The sequence below is a fragment of the Branchiostoma belcheri genome, unplaced genomic scaffold, assembly GCF_001625305.1.
Source record: "Branchiostoma belcheri isolate BF01 breed outbred unplaced genomic scaffold, Haploidv18h27 scaffold8, whole genome shotgun sequence".
NCBI lineage: Eukaryota > Metazoa > Chordata > Leptocardii > Amphioxiformes > Branchiostomatidae > Branchiostoma > Branchiostoma belcheri.
Window position 1 is genome coordinate 1,128,102 of NW_017804464.1, and position 21,276 is coordinate 1,149,377.

Consider the following 21,276-nt stretch of genomic DNA (forward strand, 5'->3'; position numbering starts at 1 on the left):
ATACCAAATATCATCACAATTCCATTAAGGCCTTCTTAAGTTACGCTGACCGCAAATATGCAGGGTTACACACAAACACACACACACACACAGACCAAAAACAATACCTCCAGTTTTCATGGAGGTAACAATGGATGGGGGCACGAATCGCGTTAAACACGCCTTTTTATATGTCACCGACCACCATTCATACTTTACCAAGAAAAATCTGTACCGAATAATACGATTGGTCGAACAAGCGGCATGACAAGGAAAGACATATGAGACCCTAATACAACATTAGCGTCTGGGTTGGCTTGCCTGACTCGTATCCCTATGGGATAACCACCCACTGCATGTCATTGACATCTAGTAATAAAACACAATAAGAGAGCTATCCGCCCAGGAGAATTATGAGAACCAATATCTAGAGGTTCATGACCTTTCATGCGACTACAACTACACAATAAGTGGTCCATCTAGGAGCTACAGAATTGAACTCAATTTTAGAGACTGGGGTTCATCTTCGGTTTATAGATTTTCTTTTCGTTACTCCACCTTTTTCTTTACTCTCCATTTCCACAGAGACTTAGAGGAATCACCTGGGAAATCTTTAACGTGAAATCGATGATATTGAGTCCGTTAAAGACGGGGCATGTTCTTAAAGCAATTATTCATGTTAGGTCTCAACTTTCGCATTCTTTCTTAGGTTACCAGATTTTACACGAGTCTGTCTAAATATACAGATGTCAAGCCCAGAACGTATTGTGCCTGCGCAAAACCCGTAATATATTGTGCATAGAACGTCTCGTTTAAGGTCATATTCGAATCATTATTCATTCTTTCTTACATTTATTAGAAACATCACCACCAAATAGTGATCTGGGACCAATCTTTGATGATCCTCAAAGCAATCAAGCCATAAAACACTTCAAGTGGCTTTGGACCAATCTTTGCACACTCAAAAATATTCAGGCTATATAAAACATAACACCCTTATATAACATCCTTATCTTACTATACATGTTAATATTGACACATTATAATGATAAGCAATTGCAACACCCTTATCTTACTATACATATCAGTTATTGACTTTGGCTTCTCAAATACATATGCAGGCTGCAAAACATTTCAAGTCACTTTATTCATGACAATAACGTTATACTACAGATATTGACTTTAGTCACCTGTATTATTTATCTTTATATCTATATTACTATGATAATCAATCTTATCACCCTTATCTCTTACTATCGATGTCAAGTATTGATTTGAGATACCTAATTATAGAAGACGGTTCCAAAACTAATTTCATACCATTGTATATCAATTCATTTATCAACCACGTATCAGTTTAATGACAAATAAAACAGCACAATGCAGCCCATATTGCCTGAGTCAAAAAGACGCCGTCCTTAGATTACCAACTTTTGTCCCACACAGACTGATGAATTCCCAATCGATGTGAACGCTCTTTAACGTCCAGCGTGTTATGACACCATCGATTTGTTTCGAATCAAACCGTTAACGGTCCCCGGAAATTAGATTGGATTTGCCTGTAACCATTGGTGGTGATGCATGGAGATGTCGATCCTTTAATTCGGTTAATGAATTGCACCAGCTGATAAGACCTAGGAAAAAATGTTGTGTCTCCTGCTTCCCGACCGACCCCAGAAAAAACTGCCGACCCTGGCGTTTTGTGTGTGTGTGGAACCCTGCAAGGGACATGCTTTTTTCGAGCTGATCGACATTTTCTAGCTCCATGATCTGACGAAAAGTTGTACAATCGGCATTGAAACTATAAACGTCCTTATGCAAGTTTTCCTTTGTCCAACTTCATTGTAAAAGTTGGGTCACTATATAGAGATCGCTAAAGTCTAGAAAAAAGATAATCCCTACCTAGTGACCCTAATTTTTCCGGGACTAAAACATAAAACACAACATTATCCTATGCCTAACCAAACATAATAAATGCCGGCTTCCAGGCGCTGAGGCATTTCAAACGAACTGCGGATCGACTCTATATGACCAATTATTGCCTTTAGAGCTTTTCTAGGTTAGGGATTACTAGATGCTCATTAGATAAGCTCCCTGTCAATTGCCTCTTGGCTGCTGACGGTTACAGTTTTATTAGGATTACTTTATCTATAGGGTTACTTTCTCTGTTAGGAGTGCTCCAATGTAAAATTCATTTTAAGTACGTTGCATTCGTATCATGGAAGTTCATTTCTTGATATTTAGTTACATATTTACAGTTAAAACTTTTGTTCCAACACAAAGCTCACCTAGAGCTTTCGACCAGTCACTCTGGTCTTCTTCAATAGACTGACCCAGTGAGCTTGTCACGTGGCTTCTCTGAAGTATGACGTCAACACTGGTGATATATGATCATATTTTGTAGCGAATATCATTTCTAGACCAATGAATCTCTAGACCAATGAATAGGACAACTAGAAATAATACATCTACTTTTCAAGAAGAGCCGCAATAACCACGCAGACCACGTACAAGCTACTGAAAGGCGCAGTTGATTGAAATGGCTCTTTGCCACCACACGTGAACGGATAAGAACAACGTCAGCGGTCAAGTTTAATTTTCCCCACATCTATCGGAGGCGCGCAGAAGACAAAGTAGCTGTTGATTGCCTGTCTTCGGCCAATTGAGGGCAAACTTTATCAGTGTTCTATGTGAGGGAAAGGGCATGTCAGTTGGAGTGCCTTGTCCGGGCCATATAGTACTGTACGCTCCACTGCCCAACAGTTGGTCTTTATCTAACGTTACTGCCAGCACGTTCCAGAGACTGTAGATACAGAACTAGTAGTGGAAAAAATTCCCGTTCCACTCTGTTCAGAGCATAGGGGTGGTGCCCACCTCCATTTCTGTAGCCCTTGGGCCACGCAGTTGTGCAATCACTACAGTAGGGGGCTAGGCCGCTGGTAGTGTTGTCAGTGTTTAACCTTCTCATACTCTCATACATTTCTCATAGATGCCTAGTGCTAAGCAGAGAAAGCAATATGTACCATTTTTAAAGTCTTTGGTCTGACCCAGCCGGGGTTTGAACTCACGACCTCCCTGTTACAAAGCGAGCACTCTACCCGATTGAGATATTGCACCGGTTTTAGTAGTAGCAGTCTAACAAATTCCTCGCTGTCCGTCGTAGTTTGTCCAAACTATCTGCCTGAGAACCTACATGGTTTTTATGCTTTTGTAGGAAAATGTACATGTAGCAGGCAGAGGCCAGAGCTATATTGAAGTCATGCAGTGACATGAGTAATATATAGTCAGTAAGAAGATAGGGGCTTCAATTGAGTAACGTTGGGGGGTCAAAGTAAATATTCATTGGTGAGCGATGCTGTAACAATATTTATTAATTTATTTTATATATCTAGAGAAAGAGAGACCAAAAACAAGACCTCAAATTTTCATGGAGGTAATAATAAAAGGGGGCGCATGTCACGTTAGACACACTAATAAAGTACAGTCTCACCCCAAACCAGCACTTCAGTCATCTTGTCATCAAGTAATAAAACAATATCGTGATAAACCTTCTGATAAGATAGTGTTGGAATAATGTCCTCCAGCTAACAAGAAAAAGAATTACCACAAGAAATTGTTTTAGCAGACGTGATGCCCCGAGTGTCACGATAAGAGACAGGCAAATCAGCCAAGCGCCGTTGTGATATCAAACTTGATGTATATCCGTGCCTGTGAGCACGTAATGGTCCTTGAAGCACTACTCCATCTATCTTTCCGCTCATGTAGCTCCACGGAAAGAAGACATGTATCCTTGTCGCCAGCTCCATTGTCCTTGGCGAGCAGATTTATCAGCACGGTAAAGACGAGGAAGGAACTCAATTGGGCATGAAACGAGGGGCCACCGCCAGGCGACCATGTCCAATTTACCAACAGTATTGGAATTAGACCCAGTAAATCACGTCCTAGGAGACCTGATTGAATTACTGCCAGGTAGGAATCTCCTGAGGATTCCAAGTGCTGGTGGCCCTTATATGAGAATGAATAAGGCGGCGATTTGCTATTTTGGGAACTGAAATGTTGCAATTACTGGACAATGTGATTTTTCCGGTGGAAACCACATTTAGTTACGTCCGTGAAAAATGGAGGTATTGTTTTTGGTCTCTCTGTGTATTTATCAGTCTGTCTATCAGTGTGTGTGTGCTTCCACATGTTGTAATGGATATGGTTGGGGTAGGTTTTTCGCAGAGTGAGGAAGACATTGATAATTTCTACATCTCTACACCATGCGCTCGTTTCTTTCACATGTGTTGGTCGTTACACGATCTTCTAGACAGTTGTTGCCTTTGCGCGATATAGAAGGAGAACATCAACCCAACAAAATAAAATTTACAGGGAAGGTCTGAGGTCTCCAAATTCTTGTTAGTCTTGTTGGGAGATGCCAACAGAAGTCAACATTGGGGGTGGGGATAAACCCTTCTGGCATCCATGAAAAATAACCTTGGTTCATTATATTCGATGTCAGTGACATACGTTTGCGAACATGGAAAGAATATCAATAAGTGACGAAATACGTCCCATGGTCATAAGCTCCCCATGAAATTGATGAATGATTGTCCAAACGATGAGCACCAAACTACACAATGCTATTTTAGACCTCCATAATGGTAGAAGTATTGATCACGGCAACTGTAACAAATTAAGGCTGACTTTTAGCGTGGCATCAGCAGAATGGTGCTACTATCAGTATCATCATTGGTGACCACATAAGCCATTAAGTCATCATTAACAATCACATTCCGTCTGCAGGGTCTTTGGTCATAGATTAACATTATTCAAAACAGGCCTGTAGTGTTCCTTCCATCTGTCACTGTTGACCCGTCACCAGATAAATTGTGTCAGCGATACTTGATAAAGCTGCCCTGCAGAACGACAAGGGCTGGGGCAGCTGGAGGTCACAGATGTGTCCTGATTTGTCAATCAAACTGTGAAACTTGAGTTTGAAATATAGTTTGATCATGTCGAGAAAACGTAACGACCAGCGACGGCATCATACCCGTTTGCAAGAAGTGCATCCGTCAAAAATAAAAATACCTTCCACTAAAGATGGCATATATAAACTAGAGACAATTGCTTCCCATCTTAAATAAAGAATCGTTGGCTGGCGTTTAACAACTTTATCTAGAGACAATTGCTTCCCTTTTTAAAGAATCATTGACGGGCGTTTATCAACGTTATTGAGAATCATAATCTTTAAGCCCTATCATTGTGATACCGCTGAATACGTGTAGGCTCCGACTACACTTTGTCTTGCTTGTCATCGAACATGAACGGCATTCTTTTAGTGGCATTTTGCCAATTGGTAGAATTACAACGTAAATAAAACATGTACTATACGATGGATTCTCAAGATGTAAACACACTAAAATCTATTTCTAACCGCTATGACAGTCATGGCGCCATATGGCCTGGTTTATGTAAGAACTTCCACACTCAGGAGTCGTCTGTTATCTCTACTGATATGACACAAATGATAAAGCGAGGAGACTGGCTTTTGGAATACACTCAGCCGTAAACGACTCTAGTCCCCTGGGTGAATGCAATAAAGTACGCGTAAGTAATATGAGCCTTACTGCTGTTAATATTTCTACATACAACCCTCCATTCAATTATCGGAGAACTTGACAGTACATATTGGTTAGATTTACAAGGTTGATACAGTAGTGATTAAAAAGACTGCCCGCTAAGCGAGTTACCCCGGTGCTGTTCATATTTCTACAAAACTCCGTTCAGACATCAGGGAACCTGAATGTACATATTCGTTAGATTTACAAGGTTGATACACTAGTGATTAAAAAGGACTGTCCGCTAAGTGGTTTACCCCATTCTAAGTCTATGTATGTACGAGCTGGTACGATATGGCATGCTAAAGAGTGATGTATGGCAGCCATTGTGGCTGCAGCGATTGCCAGTCATCTTGTAGGTATTTTGCCTTTCATATGTCATTGCTTCCCTGGCCCGGCAGCATGCATTATACATCACCGCTTGTGGCACGGGTGTCAGCAGAGAAAGGTTGCCTCAAGTTCATCCGCGGGGAAATAGCGGTTTGCCCGGCGCCCATACATAAAGCAAGCGGTGAACAAAACTGTAGGCTGTAATGCTATCCGTATAGATAAAATCAGTTGCTTTTCTGTCCGTATATTGCAACAGCATATCTGGTCTTCCTAGAAAAATTGCCCTATACAAAATTGCCCTGTAATAGATTAGTTAAGTATGTGGTTTGCAGAATGTAATTTTCATTATTTATGCAGTTGCTTGATTTATCTTTCATGTTACTATGTTCTACCTTGATACCTAACCTTTATCGACGTATAACGTAATCAATGATGAAATTGCTGATTTTTTTCTAGAGACTAAGAATACGAATCATAGATGTTAAATGCAATTCATAGAATGTAATTTACATAATTGTTGCTCGATTTATTTTGTATTTTGCAATATTCTAGTTGAATGTCGACGTAAAGTCAATTCTGAAATTACTGAAAATGGTTTTGTAGAGGGGAAAGAGGCAAATCGACCATGTGTATTTAACCGTGTATCTTCACGATACGCGAGCACAAGTTTGTCCCAACAGAAACACTATCAATCTGCACCTAATCTTTAGCGCGTTCTGAGTTCATTAGGCACGACGTCAGAGATACCAGACAAAATTGCTCGTTTCTGTTGAAATGGCCTCCTGATGTCGCAGTTGTAGTGTGATCACTGATTGCATTACCCGCAGACCCTCTCAAGCTTGCTGATGAACAGAATGAGCTGGCAGTCCCATAAATATCGTGGCATTTCGGAGTGACGTCTGTGACTATCAGCTATTTCTGTAATAACATTTACTGACCTTTCAAACAACTCTCTGCACCTAGTTAATCATGTAATACAAATAATCACACAAATGACTGCAGGAATAAAAATAGATAAACGACAATCGACATAACGCATAGTTTGTTCATGACTTTGAAACCGATTGTTGACTAAGTACGTTCGTAGGATTTTTCCATCATTGTTTCCGAACAATATGAGATGGCGGATTTGGTGTTGTTTTTAAGAGATCACTTCAATTTTTTGGGAAAATTTGTCCGACAGCATTCTACACTGTTATAAATTTCTTGGATGCGATGATTTTCCAAAGCAGAATTAACCAGGCGTTCACAAGACAGACAGAAAGACACAATAGTGTCTAAGAACGTGGGTTTAAAAACAGTAAAATTTAGTTGAATAGGGAGAAAAACTGGCTCGTTGAGTTTGGCTACTGTATAGTTCATTTCCTTTCAAAGGGGGAAAATAATCTTCCCGCGGAATGACTATCCTGGCCAATTAGTCTCCTTTTTTGCCGAATTCTACGATCCGCACCCCCGTAGGAAGGCCTGATGGAGGCTAGATGGACAGGCAGACAGGCCATAAATACTTCACTCTCGAGCTCCTGACGTGAGGTACTAGGTACAAATTAGTTCATCAGAGTGGTCGCTGATACAGTGTATTTATATCCCAGTGCGTGACAGAATTGGGGTAATGTGACAAATCCTGTGTCAAAATACAACGCTATAATGAGGTGACCTGCTATAACTGTCATGTTCTAACAATGTTTGCGGGCGTACTTCGTGCCACAAAGTACAGTAGGGGCATCCCCATTAGAAGCGCTTGAAACAATGCCTGGAGCTGGATGTACAAAGGTTAGGTGTACCAAATCGTTAGGTGAAATATAACCAGCCGCTACGTTTTGTTACGCGGTCGAAAGAGCCAAGTTTCTGTTTCATTTAAACTGAACTTTCCCTCGCAGGTAAATATTACACCACCATTTTACCTGGTTTAAGTCCCGTAGCACTTTGCCCTGTCAAAAAGTCAAAGCCAAAAGTGTCCAAAGAAATTTCGACAATCAAAAGTCTGAATTACACAATATTTCAAAAGAAGTGACATTAGAATCTGAAAAAAGAAAGCAGCTGTACAAAACATTGAATAGTACAGTGTGTATCATATGCATTATAATACACAAATCAAAAACTGTGGGAATAAAATTATATCTTTCATATTGACTTTGCAACTTGATGTATAATCTGTACAAGGCAATAACCTCCATATCAACAAGTTTTCCTGTAGGACTTTATGTGAAATACAGAAAATCATATCAAAAGTTATCAAATCTTTCCTCGTCGACTTTTGGAAATGTATGTTCTTGTCATCGGTCACTGTATCCCACGCGTTAGTTTTCCTAGAGGAATTTTGTGAAAGACAGATTCCCCACTCCTGTGCGGCTTCCTAATTGGTGTTCCAGCCAGACGGAATTGACTGTGCTACATCAAACGACTCTGGCGTCTTAACGGCCGGACACAGGTCCCAGCGGGGGCGCCCCCTGCCGACCCACTGCAGGCGGCGGTCCCCGAGCAAATTTACGGCTGTCGTCAAAGATCGTTTGTCTAGTTTTTCAGATATTCCTGGAATAGGTGATATAACATAGATAGAATTTGTGGCTGAGTAGATAATAAATTTTGTATGGAGGGTGACAGGGTAGAGAAAGTGAATGTGGAGAAGTAAATGGGAGAGTAAAGGTTAAGGTAGTTTGTCATTTTTGTACAAAAAAAGCAATTTTGTTACTACAATCCTTTTACAAGCTCACACCAATTCATTGATTACTTTTCCGTTGTGCTTCACACAAAGAAATCGATGGGCAAAATACAATCTCATACATAATTTGGATGTAGATGTTCCGCCATTTGTATGTCCAGTAGCCTGGGTGCCAGACTGTTTCCAGGGCTTACACAGGCCAGCTCCTGGGCTCCAGCGCCAGCATGCCCCCAAGGAAATTATACCACAGCCCCCTCAATTAAGCCTTGATCCACGCGGACTAAATCTGGGCCTAGCGTGCTATGCACTACACGAAAAGTGGGATTTAATAATGTCAGTAAATGCCAGTAATGTCGGGTAAATGTTTACTTTATAAACAGTGCCTGGCTGTACAATGGTAATAAATAAAAGTCAAATCTGGTAATTTCATTTACCACCATAATTGTTAAATCCAAAATTACCAGACTTGACTTTTATTTACTACCATACTTACTGTCCGGTAGTATTTACCGGGTAAGCATAACCCGATTTTACTGGCGTTTACTGACATTGGTATTAAAATACAACTTTTCGTGCAGTGATGGGTCTGGTATCTAGGCTATAGTCCAAGGGTGAATCGATTTCTGGCTAGCTTTGATACCTCGTGCATGTACCAAGTTTGATACGGACGGTAAATGACTGAAGTGCTTCTCATAAAACCGTTTCATGTTGCTCGGGACTCGAGTAAAAACGAATAAAAATTGATCGTGAAATCAGAAACTTTACCGGAACGTTTTACGGCCATTGACAAAACAGTCAAACGGCTGATTGATTCGGCGACTCGGCGAGGTTTTTTTTTATGACAAAATTTATCGTCTCGTCGCTTTAATCAATTTTTGTCTTGCTCTGGGTCGTTTCTCAACCCTCTGGCAAAGAGGATTTTGGACATAACACAGTCGTCTTTGTTATTCAGAACCGTTTATCTGGGGGAGCATCAGCTATAAAATCAGATGGTCCTGAGAATAAACTCTAAGAAATATAGTGACAATGAGAAGATTTTCTTTACGCTTATCGATGTTTTATATTTAGTCAATTCTTTGGTGTGCCCTAAATTGCGGAAAGTCCGTCCCAAGCGTCCAATTTTGTAAAGTCCTCAAGGTCCAACTTTTTCAGCTGTAAAGTATAAAATACGATACAATCAACTGCATACGAAAGCCAGGAAATCCAACTGTAGGTATCTTTGGCGTTTTGTGCCTATTTATCTTGGCTAACTTTTTTTTTACATGAAGGTACATTGAATTATGTTGAATCAATCCCTTTACGAATATGATAAATGATGGAACAAAAAGGACAAAATAACCAAAAAGCTTGAGATTCTACGTGGTCCTACAAAATGCTTAGTTCAGTCTATAACGCATAAGTCAATTATGCTCTTTTATAGTAAAGGCTTTAAGCATGGCCTTTTGTGCCATCCTATACCGTAATGGAAATATATACCAATGCTTGCCATGAATCGTCGACAGAATGGAAAGAAATCCATAACCAATGCTTTATCACATATATATGTATAAAGTCTATCATGATAACGCTGAATTGCTCGGACGAATCGAATCAAGTACATTTGCGCAGGCTACTAGAATCCAGACAGCTTATGAGCTTAGTGCTTTGACATTCAGAGAAACCAGCGGCTGAGTTTTCCATAAACCATTCGCAATGGTAGCGGATGACGCCATAGACACAATGCATTGAATCCGCTCCAAAAAATCGACCGTGACATTGGTTTCTCACCGGTTCTGTTATAACGTGTGAATATCCGGGGGGGGGGGCTCCAGCCCCTGTCAGACATAGCAGAATATGGCCTCCTGAACACTGCCGAAGTCCCTACTCTCCACTACACGAAAAGTTGGATTTGCCAATGTCAGTTAATGCCAGTTAAGTCGGGTAATGTGCCAGCCGATTATGTTTCATTTGAGTTTGAACGGGAGGTTCGATCATTGTTGGCTGGTAGTTGGCTGGTGTTCGGGAGTTGGTCAGCAGTGTTCGTAGCGATGTTGCCAGTCAATTTTGACTTTCGATTCGTGTAGAAAGTTAGGCGTTCAGACTATTTTGTATTCATCTGCGGACAACACCTCTTTCATGTGCCATTTTCTGATCATAACCAGAGAAACGTAACAACTTTCAGTAGCGCGTTATCCAAGATGAATTCTAATCGCAGGGTTTTCATTCAGTTTCATCCCCATACAAGAGCCGGACCTGCTAGAACTTTTAAATTGCTGGCAGTTTACTTGAACGCACCGCTTACAAAAGAGCCCAGTCCTAAGTGGCTTTCCATCTCCTCTATTCTATTCCCTGTATTAATCTTTTTTACTTGAAAGACTAATGGGGTCCTTTTAACCCGAAAGCCTCTTAAAGCGTACTTGAGGAGGTTTTTATGACGAAATGTGTGCCTTGCAGGTCGGCACCATTCAGAAAAGCTACTCCAGGCATCGATCTTTAGTGTGATAAATGTGTAATTATTTTCCCCTAGGCTTTAAAAGGCCCCTAAACTGTGAAATACTTCAGATGGTTATAAGTGAGTACATGAAGAATTTGAACGTCCAGATGTACATGAATGTTGTATTGGAAACATCAGAGCACGTAAGGCTACAGTTCTCGATGTTCGCCATTCGACACACGTGCGTGTATTATAGGTTTGCCGCTGTTGCAGGTTCAATGCGGTATAATAGCTTGGCCATTCTCCCAGCATGGATGCATTAACCATAACTTATATGTGTGCGTCCTGTAGCATCTTTCATTCATTAAATGCCTAGTGTTGAGGAGAGATTGAGAACATTTGTTGCTTTTAAAGGCACCCAAAGCGATTTCAGGACACTGAAACTAGATTTGCAAATAATAATACAATTTTCTGGGAACAACTATTGAACATAGTACAAACAGTATAGAATAAGGCCTACTATCATAATAGAATGAAACCTAATGAATTATAATTACTCAAACAACAAGGACTAGCACATAAGGTCTGCCTTTGATATAATGTTGCAATCGAGTAGGGGTAATCATGAGTTTTGGTATTTTTTCTAATAACAAAGCAGTCTTTTATATATTTACCTATTTTTGCATTGTGGGAATTATTTGCATGTAAAGATATATTCAAATCTGTCTCAAGCATCGATTCTCGTGAAATCTTTTGTACTTGATATATAATTTAGATCCCACTGAACTGGCCCTGCACGAATCTTATATCTATTTCCACAGTCGTGGACTCTATAGCGTTCCACTAGGTTCTCCACTAGCTCACACAACTTCACCGTCCAAATTCCTTGTTCGAAATCTTTTACTATTACAGTTTCCCTGTACGGCCAAGTTTTGGAATTCCCTCCCTGACAAGTGTTTCCCACCGACCTACAATCTACAGGCTTTCAAATCAAACGTTCACCGCCATCTCTTGACATAGCCATGTTTCTCTCATATTTCTAGTTCAATGCCGAGAAGTGATCGTATAGGCCTTGCACTGAACCACTCCGTTAAAAAATGTCCCTGCTGTGATGGACGACTTCCTATATGTGAGTATCCTTGAGTTGTCAGTACACCATTTGTTTTCCGTTCATAGCTGACGGTACAGTCAACCTAATCCACAGTTGATACACGTGGCTAAAATACACAACTTCAATTCATCATGTCAGTACATCGGTAACGTTATTGATACCAAAATAAAACGTACGTAGATATTGATCACATTGGCCATAAATTCTGTTCAAGTCATGGAGGAAGTTCTATCCTTATTTGAGTAATACTTATCATTCAATTTTCGATCCGGAAGGTATTAACTGATAGTTTTAGATTTGAAAACAAGAAAACTAATTTGAAAACTAATGCCACTTCTTCTACATGTATCATATAACATTCGTTACTCTAGCATATCCAGATCACGAAATTTCATCTTCATCAAAACCAGAGGTTCCGATGCAGTACCACAACAAGCCACCAGGTGGCCCAAAATCTAATGATTATGACGTCTCATTAAGACCTATCAAGTTTGATGATAATCCATCCATAGCTTCTTGAGTTATCGCGCTGAAACACATACACACATACATACATACACTAAAAAGCTACCAAAAACATTCATCTTCTGAGGAAGGCGAAGAAAAAAATCCCAAATTGAACGAGTTTCGTTTCCTGTGCTTTACGTCTGTGCAATCTATCACCCCCCCCCCCCTCCTCCCACTCCCACCTTCCGCTACTTTGCTAAGAAAACAATTTGCAGGTGGCATTTCCCGAGTTAACCCAGCGTGCGAGGTGTTCCGCGGCTTCGCCTCGCTGTCTGCAACAACTCCGCACTCCTCGCCCTTTCCAAGTCCCCGAAGTGCATCCCGAATATGCTGTTGCGTACTGCAGCATCGATCCTGCCTGGAGATAAATGTCGCTGCAAGTACCGAGGCTTCAGGAGGATTGCTGCTTTCGCCATCTCCCGCGCGCGTGGGATTAACTCCACTGCCAGGAGTCTCCCGCAAAAGCCCAGGGGAAATGGCGGCGGAATATATTGAAAAAAAATCTGCGTTTTAAATGAGATCTGTATCGTCTTCCGTTAAAACGTAGCCGTCAGTTGTGTGTCGTGAGTGTGTTCCGCCTTGTCACAGACCGACAACTATCAAATTCTGTTTTTGTAGATAACCTTCCCCAGTTCGTTGTAGAAATACGTTTCGTTTGACTGGAACTTTTGTGGCTGAACCCACGTTTTCATCATTGAGTTTGTAATATTACCGATTCAAGAGTCGCTCTTCGAAAGTTTTGTACAAAAAAAGTGACTGCCCTTCTTACTACTCCTTGCAGATCTGTTGATGGCTGTTGACAAAAAAGACAGCCCGATTAAAACGCATGAACACGTCAAAAATAAGCAAGAGTACCTTCTTGGGTCTAGGATTACAAGCAAGAAGATTTCAGTCGAGTGGATTCTTTCCCTTCTCGAACAAAACGCTCCTTCTAGCTATAGCTTCATCGAAACTTCACTTTGTAACATTCCCACATACAGTATAACTGCTTCAGGTGCACATGAGGAGTTGGCCGGTACAATAAGTCTATTCATACCGTGTTAACTCCCCACGCAGTGCGCCGCCCGGCTGAACTTAAGCCAGTAATTCCACAGAACTAGACCGTGGTAATATCTCTGCAGGGCGCTTCGATTTTTGTCTTCTTGCATCACACGGCGAAGGGTGAATAAAAGGATTGAAGTTCATTAGTTTCGTTATATATTCAGAATTAAATTCTTCATTTGTGTTACATCTTCTGAATTAACCTTTTTGCATCATGATTAAGGTGCAAATAAACAAGACATGGACAATAGACAACAAACGGAAATCCATTTGTTCGTTCAAAGCCAAGACAGCTAATAAAGTCTTTTGTAGACGTTGCTCGCATTCGAGACATCTCTCTCTTCTACCGTGTCCTGCATCTAGTCTTCGGTCTTGGAAATGTCCTGCAGCTGCATTCAGTCTTTCTTCACCTTCTTCCACTGTGTGTTGTGCGTTGACCCTTATAGCTCTATGGAGTGTCTTTCCTGTTGTAAGAGGGGGCATATCACTCTGTGCTTCAGGTCTCCCTTCAGAATTCTTAGCAGATGGACACAGTGTCCTCCTCTGTGTGCCTTGTAATTGTGGGAGCGTAGCATTGAAAATTCCAGGGCTTTTTGTGCAGGTGTGTCCTGTGACATTCTAAGGATATTTCCAAACATAGACCACCTGAGTTGCTCAACTTTTGCGGATGTAGAGACAGATGTCCCTCTCTAATATGGAGTTGTCCAGATGTCTCAAAACACCCCCAACCTTTCCTTGTTATTTGATGGGAGGCTGAGTAGTGGCACATGTAGTATACAGACCACTGTTCTTTTACGGCTGTACTAGGGGTCTAACCACAAAAGGGGTAAACACGACATGTACAGTTACTGTTCTCCCTGATACATCTACCCTAGCGTGAGAACACCTCCTCCCGTCCTGTCCTATCTCTCACGCTATCATCCTGTCTCTCACACCGTGACGTGACCTGAGTCAGGACCTCTCACATGTCAGACAACATCAAATATATGTGTCTACTGCATCTCTTAACAACTATACAAAAATAATTGAACCCGAAGAAACGTAATGTCTGGAGTATCATATGTGTCTATACCGCAAGTGTTTTAATGCTTGTTACCTCCGTGAAGGAGGTATTGTTTTGAATCGTTATCAAATATATGTGTCTATTTATTACCGACCATACAAAAATAACTGAACATAGAGAAACGTATCGTCTGCAGTATCATACATTCTGTAATGCTTGTTGCCTCCATGAAGGAGGTAGATTTGAGCATCTCAACAATAATATAGGTAATGGGGAAAGAGGGATTTCGATCCGTCATCTCCGTCACAGACAAGATAAAAAGAGGATGCCATCCTCTGCGCACGCCACAGTGAACAAATGCCGTCATGTCCTGTCCTGTCGTGAGTGAGTGCTGACTACTTCAGTACGGGATGACGCCGCTTTGTCAGATGCGTTCTCTGCCTTCATTAGCCCGTCATATACGACCCGCGAGGACACCGTGTCAGCCGCGGCGTTCCATTAGCTATTACCCGGCACAGATATCGATCTGGCTGCGCCAGGGCCCGCCAGTACACGGGATATTGCCGGCAGGGCGGTTACCGTGCGGGCGACCTTCGCTCTGGACAGGGCACAGCTCAGGCAATAAAATTACGCCGTTCTACTAGAAGTTGCCAGCCTTGCCGGGACAAGTAGCGTCAACTCTAATAATTCTGCCAGGTAGCTTACATTGTAAGACCCTCATGCCATTAGAAAAGACATAACAACACCATTGATCCCAGAGGTATGTACACGTAGGATATCTATGCAGGTGTTCGGACCAGAAAACATATAGAAAATGTGTGTGTGTAGTCTGTCTGTGTACATGTGCGTGTCATAACTCGTGAAGGCTTCAATGGATCGTATTGATATTTGGTAGGAGGGTATGTCTTGATGAGACCTCAAAATGGTCAGATTTTGGGTCTCCTGGCGGCTTGTTATGGTACTTCACCGCAACTTCCGGTTTTGTTATCTCTTGATCTGAACATGATCACGAATTTTGGATGGTAGATAACTCTTGTGGTCGGAAAGACGTTTAGCTCGTTTGGGTCTCCTAGCATCTTGTTTGTTCTATTTGCATTCCTTCCCTCCAACCATACAGACCTAATTATAACGAACGCCACGTATATATACATCAACGCTCGTGCCAACATGTAAACTCAAAAGGTATGTTTTAATCATTCTGCAAACATGCAGGTATAAGGGTAAAATACTTTTCAGTGGTTAGTACAAAAATACACCACTATCTCCTATTGGACGTCAGCACTGCTCGCCATAGTTCAACCTATACAAGAGACGTGCTTCCCCACCCATACTTAATAATTCATCTATCGACAGCCTGTCATCATTAATGAATAGACCTGTCCTGTACAGGCCCGTCTCCGCTGTGTAAGGCTGGAATAATCGGATTATATATGCTTTATCGGAGACCGAGAGGAGGAGATTTCTACAGGAGTAAATAGAAAGAGTTGGGAGGCACAAATCATCGTCATTAGCAAGATCGGGGGGTTTATTAGAAGATAGCTTATTAGATACTATATCATACTATAATACTCAATGTTTCTTATGTTTACCGAAGGAAAACATATTGTTTTTGCTACGTTTCTTCTTCTTCTTCTCCGAACACTGACCTCAGCCTATCCTACATTATACAATGCCGATGAGCGATCATTTTTCAAAGTCAATATTCTAGTCACTTATCTACATATCATCATCATCGGTCGACCGTATTGGTCGGGGTTATACCGCCCCTTACGAGGTGGCATACCCTTTCGTTAGCTTAATACAAGACGGGGTTCGCCACGCCTCCGTCCGGGTGATGATGTAATCACCATGTGTGATGATGTAATCACCATGTGGCTGATACGGAACAGAGGTTCGCCAGGCCTCCATTCGGGTGATTTGAAGTGAATCACCAACTCCATACAGTAGTGTTTGTACCATCGCACACCGGGGCATGCCCCTACTCTTTTTCGAAAGGTGTGGTGGGATCTTTAACGTGCGTGGGGTGTGGCTCTCCCCAAACACGGGACCTCCATTTAACGTCCTATCCGAGGGACGTCCCTAGCCGAAGCTAGGTACTCATTTCCACCTGAGTGAAGTGAGGAAAGTCGTGTAAAGTGCCTTTCCCAAGGGCACAAGATCGGTGACAAGGTGGGGTTCGAACCCACGACCTCTGGGGTGTGAGCCGAACGCGCTACCGATTGCGCCACACGACCCCACACTTATCTACATAACTAAGTTCAAACAACAATGTCCCAATGTATATCTACATTCATGGAGCAAAAAGGCCCCAAATTCAGACGAAAAACGGTTACTGTGAGGACCTGAATTGATTTTAGGGTACCACCCAGAAAATAAAGTACTCATCTTGGGGCTTGTTTCTGCAGTTTTAAATGACTTAAATATGAAATACTGATTCAAATGTGATAATGTGGGACAGTATATGTAAATATCATAAAGGTTAGCAATTGCCCTATTCAAAGTATTTCCAGTTTTGCCGCCCTGAAATGCATTAGATGCCTTTAAAGCTTTCCATGAGCCTAGACCGACCGGCAACCAAACGCCACTCTGCAAGTAAAAGCGCTCAACAAAACATACCTCGTCATTTCATTCTATGGAATAAAAGTAGGGCAAACGTCAGAACACATTTATTGTGTCATTAGTTTATTTTCCGATGGTCACGCGATTGGACAATAAAAGACTGTCCCGAAGCTCACTTAGTCGTTATGGATGTTGTACTCCATTTTAACAACAAAGCATGCGCCATTTCTAGAAGAATAAGCGCATTGTGTACGCATCATTGTCCCGTAATGGTCAGTAGGACCACCCCATTGCTTAGGAATAATTTGACGGCCAAATAACAGGATTAAAGTGGATAACTGGAAATGGCATTGGGTCTACTGATTGTATTCCTAGGTCTGTAGGCATTGGAAACATTCAGATATCATAATTGACCTTCTATAGCGTATATACTTCTACAATCGACAACAAAACAGAAAATGGGCGTTACAAAATACAAAGAGAACTTGTAAAAATGGATCATTCTGTGAAATCGAGTGTTTTTGTAAGCAGTATTAAACCGTTTTGTGTTGACAATATAGGTTTCAGTTTAAGTCAAAATATATGTGTATGGGTTTCCGGACACACGAGGGGCGAACCCCTAAAATAAATAAGTTGAGTATAACCTTCTTCAGACAAATTGTGCAAATCAAAGCCTACAAGGTTCTGTAATTTCTGAGCAAGGTCAGTCCGTACTGATTGTATACAGTACAGGGCATGCAGAGTGATAGAAAATGCACGACTTTTTCCATTGTAGATCTAACATGAACAAGAACATGACAGTATAATCACTATTGCATGCCCATAAGGCCGAATACGGCGCTCCAAAAATAACTGTTTTGATATTAGGTACAGGGAGAAATGCCACAATTCTTCATTCATGTTAACCTTTCCGTTCCTATAGTATTGTATATCTAACATGAACACGAACATGACAGAGTAGAACCACTGCAGCCCGTAAGGCCAAATAAGGCGCTCCAAAATACCTGTTTTAATAATCTATAAGGAGAAATGCCACAATTCTTCGTTTATGTTAGCCTTTCTGTTCCTAATGGCTATTGTATATCTAACAGGAACGGGAACATAACAGAGTAAAGCCACTGCCACTGGCACTGTAGCCCGTAAGGCCAAATAAGGCGCTCCAAAATACCTGTTTTAATAAGGTATAAGGAGAAATGCCACAATTCTTCGTTTATGTTAGCCTTTCTGTTCCTACTGTATATCTAACAGGAACAGGAACATGACAAAGTAGAACCACTGTAGCCCGTAAGGCCAAATAAGGCGCTCCAAAATATCTGTTTTAATAGGGTATAAGGAGAAATGCTACAATTCTTCGTTTATGTTAGCCTTTCTGTTCCTATTGTATATCTAACAGGAACAGGAACATGACAGAGTAGAACCACTGTAGCCCGTAAGGCCAAATAAGGCGCCCCAAAATACCTGTTTTGATATGGTATAGAGAAAAATGCCACAATTCTTCGTTTATGTTAGCCTTTCTGTTCCTATTATATATCTAACATGAACAGGAACATGACAGAGTATAACCACCGTAGCCCGTAAGGCTGAACAGGGTTCTCTCCGACATGACATCCGTTACCGCACCGTCCCCTGCAGCGAATGTGCCGAATAAAACCTCCGCCCTTGGATTCCAAATGAGTGCCCTTTCCTCAGTGTGCGACTGGAGAGGGTCGTGACTCGGGAATTGGTTTTGATATTTGGAACTGCCGAGTGAAAGATCAAGCGCTCATACATGTGTATGTGGACAATACCATGTGACATTCGCTGCTTGACATATCATCTGTGGTCAAATGACAAACCTAAAGATGAAGAAAACCTTGCAAAGACTAAAAATCGCAGCTATGTTTAAAAATAAAGTATTTTTAAATGCTCGTGAGTGCCAAGGTAAGTGTAATTTGCTTAGATAATTAGGAAAATATAATGCTTCAATGAGAAACACTGCTTGATGGCAGGATATCTAATTCAGCGCATTAGAAAACTATAAATGATCAAGCAGATGTAGGGTCTGGGTCAGTGTTCTATGCGTTTTTAGATTTGAACGTCTTTCTAGTGTTCCGTATTTTTCTTCCCAAGGACCCATAGAATTTTATAGGCTTTTTGTACAAAAACCCTCTAAAATACACGAGATTCTGACCCGGCCTCTAGCTCTATGTGCTTGGAGATTAGAATTTTCTACCAGTAAGCTTGTACTCCAGGCGCTAGTAGTAGAGTAACGTTGTGATAAAACATCCTTACCTGCGATCGAGTCAAGTACTCGCGACACCTCTCTGTCAGTCAGGGCCTTGTACGGATCACATAGCGGCGAGATCTGGAACTCCCCGCATCTCTCCACAACCACGGCTTTACTGATGTTCTTAGCGGCGGCTATGTACACGGCCCAGGCTACTACAGTCGCGAACAGTGCTCTTAGTACGGTAGACATGTTGTGTGGGCACTCCCTCGTGCGGTCCTGTTTGCATAGCGCGAACGACTGCAGTGCACGACGGCTGGCAGTGTAGCTAGTACCGCTGTAGTGAAGTGTGTTTCGGAAGGTTGTATTTAAGTATAGGGGTGGGCAGGGTTGCTGGAGCACCCAGGCGATGCCGTCACAGTGTCAGCGGCCCGCGCTCAATCTGCCGGGCCGTGAGCAGGATGGATAGCGCCGGGTCAGGGTTCACGGCAGCACGGTTATCATTCACGCTCAACTGACCGACATGTCCCCGCGCCGACAACGTCAAGGTTATATTGGACTTCCCGCAAACGATATTGCCTGAGAGCGATCTATTGGAACAGAGGAGCCGGTCAGAGAGAATACATGTGAAATCATTACCGTAAATAGATAGACTTCCTGATATCATTAAAGATATCGCTGCATCAATTAACTTTCTTTTTTAAAAAGATATATTATCTTACCGCCCGCAGATTTCTTGTCTTTTACGTTTTAGGACTAAATCTGTAATGCATTCATTGTTTGGAGTGAACTATTTATTTGAGTGAATGGGCATTACACGTGTAAACGGACTCAACAGTAATGACGTTGAGACTTTATTGCCTTACTCAATACTTTGAGGTTTGATGTTTTATTAGAAGGTTATTAGATTAGACTTAAAAATCTAATCTACTCGTCCTGGATTCATGAAAACACAGAGAGTACACATACATGATTCCAAAAGCACATAATACTAGTACTTGAACTACACATATATACACTTAAACTCGCATAAACATGCAACATTTCTGATGTACATAATGATGAACATTCATTGTACATGCCATGCATTTCAGATTATTTAGACACAATGGTTTTTGTATACTGTTACGCTGCCCATGTCAATTTCATTGTAATGCCTGGTCTTTGTCAGCGAGGCGAGCCCTTTGTAATAGCCACAAGCTCCTGGTGGTTGGGCCGTCCTAGTTGTGCGTGTTGAACAGACAAACTAATGAATAAATAACCAGACTAGTACGGTTCCCAGGCCCTGTCTTGTCCTTGGTGCTGATCTGTAAGTAACCAGACTAGTACGGTTCCCAGTCTCGCCCCTGTCCTTGGTGCTGATCTGTAAGCTACTAGACTAGTACGGTTCCCAGGCCCCGCCCTGTCCTTGGTGCTGATCTGTAAGTTACTAGCCTAGTACGGTTCCCAGGCCCCGCCCCTGTCCTTGGTGCTGATCTGTAAGTAACCAGACTAGTACGGTTCCCAGGCCCACCCCTGTCCTTGGTGCTGATCTGTAGATAACTAGACTAGTACAATTCCCAGTCTCGCCCCTGTCCTTGGTGCTGATCTGTAAGTTACTAGACTAGTACGATTCCCAGGCCCCGCCCCTGTACTCGGAGCTGATATCCTGTCCGTGGTTATCGCATGGCGCCTGTGGAAGTGACATTTCCCCCGCCGTGTCTGCTGAATCAGCTGACATTCACCTGACAGTCACCGAGAGACCACCTTGTTCGGGGGCGCTGGGATTTAATTAAAGGGCCCCGACGGATTCAAGTCTAGCCTAATCCATTTTGTGACATGGGAGGGGGGAATGGAACACACACATGGGTGCACACAAACACACATGC

The 21,276-nt window shown here is 41.9% G+C and overlaps 1 protein-coding gene across 1 annotated transcript in view; it reads right to left on the reverse strand.

Moving 5' to 3' along the window:
• Positions 1 to 19,758, reverse strand: part of LOC109486019 — a 39,235-nt gene extending 19,477 nt beyond the window's left edge. Inside the window, exon 1 of the mRNA XM_019789712.1 lies at positions 19,474 to 19,758. Within this exon, the coding sequence (XP_019645271.1) occupies positions 19,474 to 19,660 (187 nt within the window). The 5' untranslated portion in view covers positions 19,661 to 19,758. The remainder of the gene's footprint in view (positions 1 to 19,473) is intronic.
• Positions 19,759 to 21,276: the final 1,518 nt, after the last annotated feature.